Source organism: Chelonia mydas, chromosome 11 (genome assembly GCF_015237465.2).
Source record: "Chelonia mydas isolate rCheMyd1 chromosome 11, rCheMyd1.pri.v2, whole genome shotgun sequence".
NCBI lineage: Eukaryota > Metazoa > Chordata > Testudines > Cheloniidae > Chelonia > Chelonia mydas.
Genome location: NC_051251.2, coordinates 35,867,511 through 35,883,105, shown reverse-complemented (window position 1 = coordinate 35,883,105; position 15,595 = coordinate 35,867,511). Strand labels below are relative to the sequence as shown.

General features: G+C 39.1%; 2 protein-coding genes across 5 annotated transcripts in view; both read right to left on the bottom strand.

Moving 5' to 3' along the window:
* CSRNP3 (cysteine and serine rich nuclear protein 3) overlaps window positions 1-7,378 on the bottom strand; it is a 142,905-nt gene extending 135,527 nt beyond the window's left edge. The window contains exon 1 of the mRNA XM_043525382.1: window positions 7,184-7,378. The gene's annotated coding sequence lies outside the window, so the exon portion shown is untranslated. The remainder of the gene's footprint in view (window positions 1-7,183) is intronic.
* Window positions 7,379-11,217: 3,839 nt separating this feature from the next.
* Window positions 11,218-15,595, bottom strand: part of LOC102940288 (sodium channel protein type 2 subunit alpha) — a 124,267-nt gene continuing 119,889 nt past the window's right edge. For all 4 annotated transcript variants that reach the window (XM_043525358.1, XM_007056630.4, XM_043525357.1 and 1 more), the window contains one exon: window positions 11,218-14,578. In XM_043525358.1, coding sequence (XP_043381293.1) covers window positions 13,383-14,578 — 1,196 coding nt within the window. In that variant the 3' untranslated portion in view covers window positions 11,218-13,382. The remainder of the gene's footprint in view (window positions 14,579-15,595) is intronic.

The window sequence follows — 15,595 nt, the reverse complement described above, 5'->3', positions numbered from 1 at the left end:
AAAATAAACTGTGTTGTAGTTTAAAACAGTACATCAAGAGTCACAGATCAATCATCTTTCCTTTTGCTGCTCTATTAACATTTCTCATTCAGAAAAAAATACCCTAAAATTAATATCAAACTGTATCTGAAAAATCATTTGCCATGTAAAAATAGAATGAAAAATAAGAGTCCAAGCCAGAGTCATGCAATTCCTGTTCAAATACGAATGGCTTGTGGGGATCAGGTTGTGAATGACAACTATGGTGGTCAAAGATCCATATAATACCCTGGAATTCATGATCCTGTCAAACTTAGCCTCTGAGTTATTCCATTATAGGGCTACATAGTGAGAAGTGCTTGATTTATCCTCTTGTCAAATGTGTATAATAATGTAAAAGCTCTTGAGATTGCTGCATGAAAGACAGTACATAGAAATGCAGTTGAGAATATTAGGCCTAAGGGCCCGAATCCTAAATTTGAAATGCCAGGGCACAATCCTGAAGTGCCTTCCACAGGGTGCAGGTCATAAACACAGCAGAATAGGATGGATTTAAAAAAATAATAATAATAATTAATATATTTAAATGAATTTTTATTGAAATCAGACTTTCACTAAATACTTTAATTTTTAATATTAAATACATCTATAAAAACTAAGGTTGTCATAATTTTAAATATCTATGAAAATAATTTAAATGAAAACAATCGAGTAGTATATAGTTGCTGTCAAAGTTTTAAACAAAGCCAAACCACTTAAGCCATCACTTTTCCTGGGTGGAAACTTGCATCTCTCTCCTTTCAGAATGACATTTTAAGGCTTCTCAGGCTCCCTGATTATCAGACATGCCCATTCTCCTCCATATTTGACCTAGACTATACCCTTTACCAGAGTTGTGCAGCAATCATGTAAATCCTCTGCACAGCTTACAACCAATTAACTGTGCTGTTGTGGATCGGGGGTAGTTTCCAGAGGAATTTTTACCCACTTGAGCACTGTAATGAGAATTTTTTAATTTCTCAAAGCTATAGGGGAATAGGATTATAGTGCTTAGAAATCATGTTCTGCACCTTTTCCCCTGTTTTGCAAAGACTGCAAATGTAAGGACAACTTGCCTCAAAAAGTCAAGAAATATCAATTTACAACAAGAGACTATAAAAGCTGGGTGGGCAAAACTTGAATTGGTGACTTCTCACGGTATACCTTTATCATTTTACTTGGGTGGTGTTGTCACTGACACTCATGGGAAGCAGTGGGAACACTTAAGACTGCCTTTTTTTAGGGTGAGCTAGGAAGCAGCAGAATAACTTTAGAATGATATAAATATATAAAAGTTTATACACATAAGAAAAAGGCCAGATAAATATTTGAGTTGATCTCTCAGCACCTAGTGTAACATCTATTGGAATAATAATTTCATCAAGAAAGAAAAATCTTTCTCAGCTCTATAAATATTAAGCAGTCTTTATCACCACAGCCAAACAGATGCATTTTTCTCTCCTTTAACTGTTCTCCCAAATCAACCACTAAGCAACTATCTTTAAATGATTTCCCAGCCCTGTTTATATTTAGCTGTTTAAAAAAAGAAAACAAAAAACACAACCCAGTGCAACTCACTCCACCAATCACTGTAGAAACAGAACATGCCAATAGCTTTATAACAATTCTCTGGTTACTAGGTAACCTATATTGGTAGTTAAAGAACAGAGCTATTTCTATTTCATGTCAACCAATGTCAAAGTGCTAAATTAGGCTGTATTCCATTCTGTATGTTTTAAACCAGTTTTTGTTTTAAAATTACTAAAATTCACAGTAACAGCATTCTGTATCGTATATAACTAAATACAATATGGTGGTTTGCTTTTTCCATACTACCAGTGGCTGAACACAAAATAGGGGAAGTTAATAGTAAACAAATATCTATCATTATCAAGACATGATATTGCTCAACACAAAACAAATAATGATTAACGCATTATACCATATAACTGCATGTAAAAAAATTGTTCTGAAGTGTGATTAGGAACCCAGAGGAAGGGAAAAAGTCAGACTGTGTTAAAGTTCTGGGTTCAAATTTAGGAAGTTTGAAATTTCCCAGACTATTTGAATGCATCGAACTCAAACCAGAATTTAGATTTCTCTCATTTCAACAAACATTCCACAAAAACACCTTTAAAGCAATATTGTTGGATATTCCAACCATTTCATAATATGGAGTAAGTATGGAGTAAGTCATTGTGGATACTTCTCTGGAGACGTCCACGCAGTGTGCAGCGGCAGTCAAAAAAGCAAATGGGATGTTAGGAATCATTAAAAAAGGGATAGAGAATAAGACGGAGAATATCTTATTGCCCTTATATAAATCCATGGTACACCCACATCTTGAATACTGCATACAGGGGTGGTCCCCACATCTCAAAAAAGATATACTAGGATTAGAAAAGGTTCAGAAAAGGGCAACTAAAATGATTAGGCGTTTGGAACAGGTCCCATATGAGGAGAGATTAAAGAGGCTAGGACTTTTCAGCTTGGAAAAGAGGGGACTAAGGGGGGATATCATAGAGGTATATAAAATCATGAGTGGTTTGGAGAAAGTGAATAAGGAAAAGTTATTTACTTGTTCCCATAATATAAGAACGAGGGGCCACCAAATGAAATTAATGGGCAGCAGGTTTAAAATAAATAAAAGGAAGTTCTCCTTCACACAGTGCAGTGTCATCCTGTGGAACTCCTTCCCTGAGGAGGTTGTGAAGGCTAGGACTATAACAGGGTTTAAAAGAGAACTGGATACATTCATGGAGGTTAAGTCCACTAATGGCTATTAGCCAGGATGGGTAAGGAATGGTGTCCCTAGCCTCTGTTTGTCAGAGGGTGGAGATGGATGGCAGGAGAGAGATCACTTGATCATTACCTGTTAGGTTCACTCTCTCTGGGGCTCCTGGCATTGGCCACTGTCGGTAGACAGGATACTGGGCTGGATGATCCTTTGTCTGACCCAGTACGGCCATTCTTATGTTCTTCTTAAGTATACTTGAACAGTTGAGGTTAAAATGTTTAAATGACACGGACATATTTAAATAATTCATGTTCAAATAGTTATGGGCAGGAAAAGAAAGAATCTGTGCAAGTGCTTTAATTTTTCATGCTCCATTCTTTATCTTACTCCCTAGTCCCTACCTGGAATAACAGACAGCTGCAATCTTTAACACACATGAAGAAGTGGTGTAAGCTCCTCAAGTACTCAGAGGTTTCAAACACAAACCAGGAGGCAGAATGTATTATAGCAGAGTTCATAGTTCAGAATCTGTATACAGAATGGTCAGTTCCAAATTACCTATTTTACAGTCAGTTTAATGATGCTTATTATTTTAATGACCAAAATTACTCTAGTCTTTTTTGTTGTTATTGTTTTGACAATACCATTTAAATAGAACATAGTAATCTGGGAGTCAGATACTGCAGTGATCTGCTGCTGAGCCAACTTGTTCCTTCCTGCTCCCACTTTACCACTGACACACTCCTGGGCTGAAATGGCCTCAGAGGAGTTATTAAAATCACATCAATAAAGTTCCTTAAACATTACATTAGTTAGCACTTGCTGTACAACATTGCCATTCTCAGAATGCCAGATTTGCTAAGTGAATGTTTGGATGTTTGAAGTGTTCTTGATGTCATTACTCCATTGGTCACCCAGGGAAACACCCCTTCCCACCAGAGGACATGGAGCACAATAATCCTGTTTCAAAAACTAGGCGGAGCAATTCCTTTTGTATCACTAAGGGGAGCAAAGACTCTGGTGTACACAGATGGAAAACTGGATGCCCTCCTCATCCTAATGAGCACATTGTTTGTAGTCCTGGCACTGTTCACTCTGCTTCCATGTACCATCTCTTTCCCCTACTCTCTGCCAGTCTTGCCTATTTAGATTGTAAGCAATTTGGGGCAGAGGACTAACTCTTATTCTATGACAACAGTGCCTAGCACAATGGGGTCCCGTTCTTGACTGACTGCTAGCCACTACCCTGATAAACATGATTAATAATCCAGCAAGATGGTGAAGTCCATCTGAGACAGAGTGAGGAGAGTTATCAATTATCTTTACATTAAGTTTCTTAGGTGTAATTATTGCAGTTTTCATTTTAAGCCCTTGCTATATTAAGGACTACTATATTTACATTGTGCTGAAGGGGTTACCTTGCTAAACATTAATTTAATAGCAGGGTAAACAAGGCCTATAAAACCTCTTCGAATTGCTGGTGTGCAAGTTACTGGTGTGCAAGGGTTTAAAGTGCTGGGAAGTGGCATGGGAAGCAAAGATTTCCTCCTCTGCTAAAAGCAGAAGAGTGTTTCTACTCCTTTCCCTGGCTGAAGTAAGCAGTGCTCCCTCACAGCTACCTCTTCTCCTTTGTTGGTGCAATGAGAGCTCTCCCTCCTGTTTCAGTCTATTCTAACTACTGGTTACTGATATTTTTTTATTTTCTTGATTATGCATTACTTTCATTAGAGCTAGGAGTGACGTCTTTCAGTTCACAATCCTTTTACTATTCCTCAACTTTTTTGAAAACCCCTATGATTGTCTCTATGCTGAGCTTTTTCTTAAAAACCTCAAAGTAAAGTTACAGAGTAGTGCAAACACTGGTGCTGTCTAAGTTAGTGGTCTCACCATTCCTACCACTGATGGAGCTGTGCTAATCATAGCACAATGATGGAATTTTTAAGAAAAACCTCAGTGCGGATAAGGTTACGTGCAGAGGAAAGAAAGCTGATTAACAGAAAATAATTCTTAATGCTAAGAAATATCTTTTTTCAGCATAAACTTAAGAACATTTTAGTGAAATGGCTACGTACACTAACCTTGCTTTGAAAATTTTCCTCCCTTATAAAAAGTTACAAAGGGCAGATGGCCACCCAACTCCCATTGCAAGTTAATGGGAATTGGGCACCTAACTTCTCTTTGTGCTTTGAAAATACCCACCACAGGCTATAATCTGACTGCTTTTTTGTTTTAAATCTTGTGCAGTCTGGCTTTGCCAATTATGTAGAAATTCAGCAGCCGTGTCAGATTTTTAAAAGACATTAGTTGCACTAGAAAATACAGAGTGTACTTAGCAACAATCACAAGAGTGCCAGTCTGCAACCTCTTGTCTCTTGAGGGAGGAAATGTACTTCAGTTTACTTTTCTTGACTTATTGCACAGCATTAAGCTTTGAGTGTTATATTTTAAAATACTAGCCCAATTTCATCCCTGCATAATTGCAGGGATTTCAGGTAAATTATCCCAAATTTGATTTGTGTCAAATTACTTCCTCAGCTAGATTCACTGCTTGAAAAATCTGAATTGTATAAAGGACATAAAATCTTTTCCCTATCACTTTGTCTCAGTCTCACCTGAAATACATCATAGGTAAAGATCTATGGAACAGTGACGAGAGTAAGAAGTGATATTTAGTTTTAATTATCAGAAGATAATGAATTTTTAATTATAACAGCTGATCTGTCCTTGTAAATCTGTGAACAACATGTATTTGAGGTTGTATTTTCCCTCAACAACCATTCAACATGATCAATTGACTTTTAGTATAATACTGTAATCAGATTAACAGCACTTTACAGCAGATTTACTCCATCTTTATTATTTTAGCTCAAGACAAGGTTTCACAGCTCATTTACCTGAAATCTACATGGGAAATTAATATTGCAGCTTGTCATGTGATCAGCTATTAGTTAACCAGTCGTACATTAAGTTGTGTAATAAAATCCTGTTGTTTTATTCATTAATTTTCTTGCCTGTTTTTTTCCCCCTCCGGCCCTAAACCATGTAAAAGAAATTTACCATGGTCTAAAACTGGGTAGCAGTTTTCATCATCACAATGCCATTGTGATACTGTCTTCCCAGTAAGGCAAAAAATTCGGGGGGGAGGGTTAGTAAAAAAAAATCCAACCACATTCTTATCCTACATCCTTCACTACTGTACGAAGAACCATGTCAGCTGCCTTAGTGTTGCTTGGGAAGGGAAGTGTAGAGGCACTGATTTAGGGCTTGTCTACACTACAGACACTACTGTGGCACAGCAGCTGCGTATATTGTAGCGCCATACTGTAGACACGGTCTACAGAGACAGAAGAGGCAGTAGCTAGGGGTGCTCATACTGAGGTTGTGAATTTTTCTTTCCCCTGAGTGACACTGTTTGGTTGACCCACGTTTTAGGGACACACCAGGCCTCACACTCTTATATCCAGACAGTATCTCCAATTACTGATAGAGTATATTACTACGTAACATATTTCTTTTCCCATTAATGTTGGCAGGCCTAGAGGATTCAATATGCACTTCCACTCTGATGGAAAAGCTGAGGTTTTGTAGGTTGCAAATTTGAAAATTAATTCAGATCCCTGGGGCCTTTGAAAATGGCAAGTCTAATGCAGTTGCCTAGGGCCACAGGAGATATATGCCATGGAAATTCTACACTACATGGAATTAGTTGCTCCATGGCTTTGGGCGTTTACAATGTTCCCTGAAAAATTAAAGCTTTCATTAAGAGAGAGAAAGCAGATGTGCATGTAAACATCCAGCCCTCCTGGGCAGTGGCAAGAGGAGGTCAAATGCCCATCTACCCACGCCGCTGGGACTCTCCTGGACAGCTCACACCCCACCACGTTTGGCCACTGCTGCCACTCAGGCCTGGGCTCCCTTTACTTTTTCTCTTACTCCTGGTCTCTCTATGGCTAACGCTCCTCCCGCAGGGGCCCTTTGCTCCCTGCCCACCTGAGGCTGCTCCTCCGACTTGGGCCGGGCTTCCTCCGTTGGCTCACCCGCGCCAGAGGGGCCTGCGCTCCCCTCAGCTAGGCTCCGGCTCCCTCCTGCCCCCACCCGCCCTATGGCTGCCCCTGCTGCTGGGGCTCACCCCATTGCGGCTCCCGCCCGGGTTCTCCCTCTCGCCGCCCATTACCGTAGCACCCGGCGCCTTCCACTCACAACCAACAGCACAGTGCGCTGGTCTCCCATGCCGGGGCCCCCCAGCCCTTGCGGCTCCCTGGCTGCGCCGGGGCCCGCGCATCCCCTTCCCCTCCCTCGGGGCCCTTCCCCCGCCGCGCCGCGCCGCGCCGCCTGCGCCCCCGTGGAACGCAGGCGGAGGGAGGCGAACAGCTGCCCCCATTTCGTCTGCCCTGTGCCGCCCTCGCTGCCCCCAGCGCCTCCCCTTACCTGGCTGGGGCTGCCCACAGCGTAGCTCATTGCTAGGCAGGGGCTCGCCCTGCCCGCCCGCCGATGAGCCGAAGGGAGGGGGGTGGCCGGCCGGCCGCTGCCCGCACGGCTCGCTCCGCTTTACGGGGCGGCACCTGCAGCCTCCCGTGGGCGCGGGGACAGGCGGGGCGGCTCCACTGTGGCCGGCGGCCCGCTGCACTGGGCGGCATTAGCCCCTAGGGGGTGCTGTTGTACAGCCTCGTTCTCTATCTACTACGGCCGCTGCTCCCTGCCGGCGGGGTCCGAGCGCCGCAGCTCTCCAGCCAGCCGCAGGGCACTGGAGCGGGAGCGGCTCTCAAGGGGCGACGGGAGCGGCACGACACGTCTGCTTTTCACAGCGATGGACCCTGGTGCGCTTTCTGTTTGGGCAGAAGAAAAGGAGGACTTGTGGCACCTTGGAGACTATCCGATGAAGTGAGCTGTAGCTCACGAAAGCTTATGCTCAAATGCATTGGTTAGTCTCTAAGGTGCCACAAGTCCTCCTGTTCTTTTTGCGGATACAGACTAACGCGGCTGCTACTCTGAAACCTGTTTAGGAAGAGATCCTCCCAGCTGTGAACCGGTGCAGGGATGGCTTCTCTAATCTGGAGGCACACTGGGACATTATCTCTAACAGAGGTGTGAATTACCCAGTTCAGCTCACTAGAGTGCTGGCCGTAAAATGCAACAATAACAAGCGAAAAAATCTAAAGTACTATTTAAATGCTGATCATTTAGTAGAAGTAGCCAACATGTCTGGTTTCATTTGAAAGGGTATTCTACAAGAAGTAGGTTGCAAGATTTAAAGATATAAAAACTGAATGCCCAATCATGTTTTAGCTTCTCTGCTAGAATTCTGGAGAGAGGAAGGAAAAGAGTGAAATAAAATCATATTTCTATTTATATCATCATATTACAGAAGTTAGAAATTAAAAATGACCTATTAAATCAGCCTTTCATCCTTCCCTAGTTAAAATGTCCTCTACCACAGTGCTACTCAAAGTGGTGGTCCGCAGACCTGTGTCGGTCCGCGAACAATCATTGGCTGCCAGTCTGCGCGCACATCGGGAAAAAAATTGCCGGTCGCCCACATCAGATAGCTTGAGAGGCACTGCAGGTCTACCAGAACCCTCAAAATCAAGATTTAGAGAGATTGTAAACTCTCAAGGGGAAGATCACCAGAGAGACTGGAAGATGCTAGGAAGGTATTTTTTCCTTAAAAAATAAAATTTCAAGATTGGGTGAAGTCAGTTTTATTTTAAACTAATGAATAAAGGTGCCGATAATTTAGTAAACATCATATTAGTGTTTTCATTTTTGTGAATAAATACTAAATCCTAAAGATCTTAAAAAACAGATCAATCAAACAGGTTTCCAATGGCCCGTCTTCAGTTTTTAAGCCATTCATAAGTTTTTCTTTTGTAGTATCCAATTTTTTCATTACATATCAGTCAAGTCAGTAAAGCTTTGTTCTAGACTCACAAAGACATAGATCATTTTCTGAATGGTCTAGTTCAGCTAGGGTTACTACTTGGCCGGTATTTGACTGGCATGGCCATTTTTTAATGGATTTGCCAGTTGCAGAAAAATAATTTAATCTGCTGGGATTTTTTTACGTGGATCTAAAGATTTGCATTACCATCACAATACACTGGGATATCTAATGTTAAAAGTTTCTGTGTCCAGCTAAAGATGTTGCAGTGTTCCCACGTCCATGATTTAAGGAATAACAGATCAAAACTGTTGAAAATACAGCAGCTGTCTGCGCACCAACACACAAGCACACTGCGCATGTGTGAGAGAGGGTTTGAGTTACACGAGAGTGAGATGTATGATATTATCAATCTTATCTGTAGGTGGTATCACTCTAGATACTATGACTGTTGAAGGGGAGGGTTTGTGGAGTTGCCCTGTGGTTGGGGTTGCAGTGGGCTTGCCTGGGACGGGGTGGGTTTTTTGCATTTCAAAGGTGGTAACCCTAAAAGTTCAGTTCATATACAAATATCTCACAACACAAAATATGTCTTTTGTTACTTAAAAAACTTAGTACTTAAATTATTGTGGTTCAGCGTTCTCCATTCTCTTCCTTTCTTAGGCCCTGATCTGGCAACTAATTCTGTAGGGGTGGAAGCAGAGGTCTACTGACATGCATCTGCTTGCAGGATTGTGGCCAAAGAACTTGCACCATGCAGCTCCATCATAGTAGTGTTACTGGTACAGAAAAATCCCATACAAACGGTGTAAACAAGCCCTTAATTTTGGATGCTTTAAAAAAGAAAATATAGAAGAACAAATTCTGCAGTCCTTAGGCAAAACTTCCACAGACTATTGGGAGTTTTGTCCAAGGACCAGAGTTGATTCAGAAGACAAATACATGATTGTGCATATCTGGTTATCTTGAAATTCTGCAGCTGCATATGTCTAAATAAACATAGTTGCATGACTTTTAAGATATGTGGTGTTGCTCATCACGTACATGAGATTTAGAATAAGGAATCTGAAGTGATATTTCAGGGCTCTTCTTTTTTTCATCAGCGTCTGACTTTTTAAGCATCGCACTCTTAAGGCAGCATTTGAGACATTCTGCTGAGAATTTCTCCCTTTAAAGAAATGACATCAATTTGATTGCCAATTTTGAGTTTCACTCCAGCTTTGCTCCCTGGGCCAGTCTCATCACTTTTTGGGAGGTTCACAGCATACTCTATTAATGCGAATGAGCAAACTTAGTTGTATTAACAAATAAACAAGATATCATGTGTCCCTTAAAAATGGCAGTTTCTCTGTTTTCAGGTCGTAACCCTCTCAGTTTTATAGAAATCTATATTTTGTCATGGAGTTTGTAAGCCCCAGCTTGGGAGGGAAGAGGAAGTATGGAGATGTACTTTGACATAAGATATTATTCCAAAATAACTGTCCCAACCCCTAAAAATGGGTGCTGTAGTTTGGAAATAAAATTAGATACCATATGATAAGGATGACACACACAAATATAAAATTGTTTTTCCCCGAGACATTGCACTGGAATGAAGCTACTGAATGTGTGAATAACAAGGGCTACCCAAGATGATGAAGAAAACATATATGAAGATAAATTTACCCATTTATAATCTGAGGACCTGTCTGTTGTGCTTGTATGTTGAAGATTTCACAGTGCTTTTAGTAAGAGTAGGGATTTGCCTTTGTGTCCTCGGACAAAATTCCCCCTATTTACCTATTCTTATGAAGGCTGTTTTTCACCAAGCTTCTGCCTCCACTGCAGAGATGGCTACATTTCCATGGTGCTGTGTACATACAGAGTGTTAAACACTTGGGATTCTTCAAGGTGAAAAAGCATTACGTATAAATATACCATAAATGTTTAAATGATATATGTATACAATCTTCATGTTTTAACAATGGTCAATACCTTAAATTATAGCAATATAACATGGGCCCAATGCTTTATTTAATCTAACAGCAAAGCTTCCATAGACTTCAGTCTTCCCTATGCCTTAATGTAATATAATGAATGAATCATCTAATGTACAAAATTCCTCTATAACAACAAAAGTGATACTTGGAATTTGGGTCCAAAATATCACTGAAAATATAAATTTAATTTTGGTTTGTAGCTTTGATATCTAGTACTAACACCTTAACATCAGTTTTCTAGTAGTTTAAAATGCCTGAAATGTAAATGCATTTTAAGCACTCTACACATGAGTATTATCTTCTGGTACAGTAATTTTAAATAGTGTTAATCAGCCTGAAAAATCCACCTTGAAATGGAAGTGTAAATCAAGTTCAGGAAACATTGAATTTTAAAACAACATCATCTACTGCAAAAGATATAAAATGTATTTGGGAATATATAAGTATACAGTACTTTATTTCATTTCATGCACATTTTTTAAATCAAAAAGACTTTTAATTCTTATTCCTGTTTGCAAATATTTTATCTGTGTAGCCTTTTAAAATTTATAGCACCTTTTGACATGCATTACTTGTTAGTGATAAAAACAAAGACAACAATTAAATACAATAAAAAAAAGAAATCTTTATTCTTTTGGCTCAACTGTAATGTGGTTTACCGTTCTTTATGGTAATAGCATTTTCCTGCATGCAGTTCACCAACACACAAGTCAACAGTTTTAGTTAAAGGAGGAATCAACATTTAATTTTTGCTTGTGTAAGAAACACAAATGTCCTGATGTGATCAATTATACAAGTTTGCTACTTAGTTCTTGTGAAAAAGACACTGTCTATCCCATAGTATATTTAGAGCAGCTCTAGTGCAGCATGAATCAACAAGAATAAGAATAGTCTATGTAAACAAACACAGGTAAAGATCAATGATTCCATGAATAAAAAGACTACCTTGAAACTTCTGACGCAGGCAGTGCTAGGATTTCAAACAAATCTTTCCCACCACATTTCAATTACAAGTTATATCTATTTGGAAGCAAGTGCATTTCGGACTGAATTTTGAAATTTATTTCACATTAAAATGTGTGCAAAAATACAGTACTAATAAAAAGAAGCAGAAACCTAAAACTACCTCATTCTCTCCTTTACCTCTTATTTTGTGAAGTTCTTCGATTAAAAAGTGCTATGGACCGAAAGTAACAAAAGTGACTGTGACATCAACCTGAAGATAATTTTAATTTCTGATTTTATGTACAAAATGCTGAAAAATAAAATAAAATGATATTTTTACAATATTTATATTTCCTTAGAAAATTCTACCCATGTATTTTCAACAGATTAAGCAGTTTGAAACATGTCCTGTACAGTCTGGCTATATACCGCACAGTATTCACTTAAAATTTAAGAATGCAAAGCAAGAAGCTCTTTAATAGCTGCAAACTATTGCTTGATGATATGAAGGAATGTCGTCTGGTTGAACAATTTGTTTCACTTTACCACTGACATATGGCTTCCCATATTAGACTTTTGAACAGTGGAAGGAGTAAAATACAGCAGCAAAGGCAAGATAAACATGCATCAGTGATAGCCTCCAAAATATCTATAATGGTACAGAATACATAATATTATCTGTTGAAAGCTTGCAAACTACACTTATCGTGGTACATATTTGATGCAATAAATATTGTGCTCAGGTCATTATTTGTTTGCTCAAACATGCACCACATGGTAAAGTAACTATTTACATAGATGGTATTATTTTATTGACACATACAATGTCAACCTTGCTGAGAGTAGAAGATGGCTAAATGATACTGCAGGGTGAAGCAAAACAGCTTTATAAAGGTCGACGTTTTTTGGTCAGTTCAATTTTCTAGGTTAGATTAAATGAGTATTTTGTTCTCCACAGAAGAACACTTAAAAAAATCAAGTTTATATCGCCAACATTTTTTCTCAGAGAAGTTTGTATCAACTATAATTTAATGACTTGTGAAAAAATAAAATATCTGTTTTATTATTGTAGGTTCTATGGGACTTTACAGGCACATTAAGATTTGTCTGAATGAGACACAAGATGAATACTTTCATTAAGCACCTCAAAATATAGAGCCACCCTGAAACATGGAAGTAGTTAAAACCCTTGCTTTGTGCGACTGGTATCGTGTTTTCCATGCATGAACAATGAGTGCGGCATGCCTTCATGCAAATCACTTCTGCCTGTACATAATAGAGAATCAGAGGATAGAACATCTGGTCCTCATTTCCCCTTCCCCAACACAAAACCAATTTACAAAAATAGTCACAGATAATAGGAAACAACCTGTGAATTAAAAAAAAAATGATAAATTCACCAACAATTTTTGTAAAAATATGGCAAATATAGCAGTTGAAATGCAGACAGTGGATACAATTACTGTACTCAAGTGTTTTTTGTTAATCACACAGAAATTGTAGGTTTGCACCTTTTTTTTTAAACTGGTCCCTACAGTCTGAGTAGCCATTTTGTCTCCTCTTCAGCAGCATCAGCTGGTAATGAAAACAATAACCTCCTGTCAAGGTTGTTACCCTGTTTTACAGAGTCACAGTTTGATGACGAGGGGTCACTGTCTTGTTATAGGCACTGACCTTAAGTATATATATATATATAATCATTTTATATATATATTTATATAAGTAAAAACTGTCAGTTTGGCATAGACCTCATACAGGAGTCTTGTTGACACAAACATGTCACTTTCTCAGGATGTAAACTATTTGTCACCAATGAAATTCTTTGTTACTTTTTACTTTCCCTGACGTCTTTACCTTTGTCTTCTTTTTCTGATTTGTCTTTTTCATATTTCTCTTTGTCTGGCTTTGTTACGCTATCATAGGAAGGTGGAGAGGTTGTGGAAGGGGTCATATCTGTTTTTTCTGGAGTGGAGTTCTCATTTAGCTTATCAATAATCATATCTTCTTTGATAGGCAGGTCATCCTCATCTTTATCTTTATCTTGGTTAAACATACATGAAACTTTTTTAATTTTTTGCTTTAAAAGGTAACGTCTGAAAGCTCGCTGAATAATGACAGCAGATACTTCCTCTTGTTTTCGTTTTAATGTGGTTGTAATCGGTTCATAGGAGACTTTAGAAGGATTTGCTGCCATAAACCGATCTTCCATTTGTATTCGAAGTGTATCCATTTCTCCACTTTCCCCCAAAACACGCTTTGTAAAAGCAAACAAGATGTCAAGGCAGTGAATTCTGTCACCACTTACCATGGGAAGATCCATTGCAATAAGCTGAACTTTGTTTGGTTTTGCTATAAGAAGAGGAGGATCCAGTGAAGCTGCAAAATCAGATAGTTTACTGAACTCTATGAACTGGGTGGCATCTGGATCAAACTTTTCCCAAACCTCATAGAACATCTCAAAGTCATCCTCACTCAAGGGCTCGGCACTTTCTTCTGTAGCAACACTGAAGTTCTCCAAAATAACAGCAATATACATGTTTACTACAACTAGAAATGAGATGATAATATAACTGACAAAAAAGAAAATCCCAACTGAAGGGTTACCACAGTCTCCTTTAACAGAGCTTCCTGGGTGATCTTTGTAAGGGTCACAGTCTGGTTCTCCACTGTTCAGAATTGGTGCTAACAAACCATCCCAACCAGCTGATGTGGTAATTTGAAATAGGCAGATCATACTGTTGCCAAAAGTTTCAAAGTTGAACATGTCATCAATCCCAACTTCCCTCTTAACGTAGGCAAAGTTGGACATTCCAAATATAGCATAGATAAACATGACCAGGAAAAGCAGGAGACCTATGTTAAACAAAGCAGGAAGAGACATCATCAAAGCAAAAAGCAGAGTGCGGATTCCTTTAGCACCCTTAATGAGACGCAGGATTCGACCTATTCTGGCGAGTCGGATAACTCTGAACAAGGTGGGGGACACAAAATATTTTTCAATCAGGTCAGCTAGAAACATACCTGTTAAAAAATAAATTTGTTAGTAAACATATAATAAAATGTAACAGCAACTACTAAAGATTTATACTATTACATACCATGTTGACCAATGAGAAGTGAAACAAACGTATTCAAATAGCAGAAGTTTGCATTGTGGGCTTTTAGTTCATTTAACCAAACAGTTACAGTATGGTATGATATACAAATCTGAAAAATCCAGCTAGCACTTCTGCAGCACTTTGCAGGATTTTGTAAAACTGCACCAAAGAGATTTGTACATTTTAGACGGTATCACTATATTTTTTCCTGGAACTGCTCCCCACTTATACACTACAATGATCTGTTAGTGAATAGAGCAGTGGATACTGAAGTTTACAGAATATGTTTCTGTTTAATTGTAATAGAACTAATCTAGATTAATCTGAAGGAAGTGCCCCTTTATAGTTTCTGGTAGTGAATGACAATGTAATCCATTAAAATAAAATTATTTAAATTAAATATGCAAATTTAGACAGGTATTTAACTCTTTAATCACCAGTGAAATAATGTGACCAAATATTTAGTGGGAATCCCACAACAAGCCAGTATATAAATAAACCAGCAATGAAAAGGCTTCTTAGAAGAAAAAAGTGGCAGAAAATTTCTTTATTATGGCATCAGAGAAGCATAAAAACGGTGACCTTTTCAGCCACTCACAAGATAGCTATGGGTGAAATCCTGTTCCCAAAAAATAGGCCATAAATCCAGATAGTGGACTGAGGAATCCTGCAAGGTCGGAGAGATGAAATTGTATCCATTCCAGGCAGCCCGTTCTGCTCCTGTACTCTAGATAGAGAAATAGGCCATTGGAACTACATATTTGTAGATCCACCTGCTCTGGCCCTGCTCTTCCCTTTGCCTCTCCTGAGTTAATGGGCAAAGAACCCCCAGATATAAGTGGCAGAAGTGGCTCTGCAGCAGGAATGGTGGGAATGACCTGCTATGTGGGGTCCTAGCATGCTATCCACACTAAACAGTAAAACCAGACGGATTCTTCTG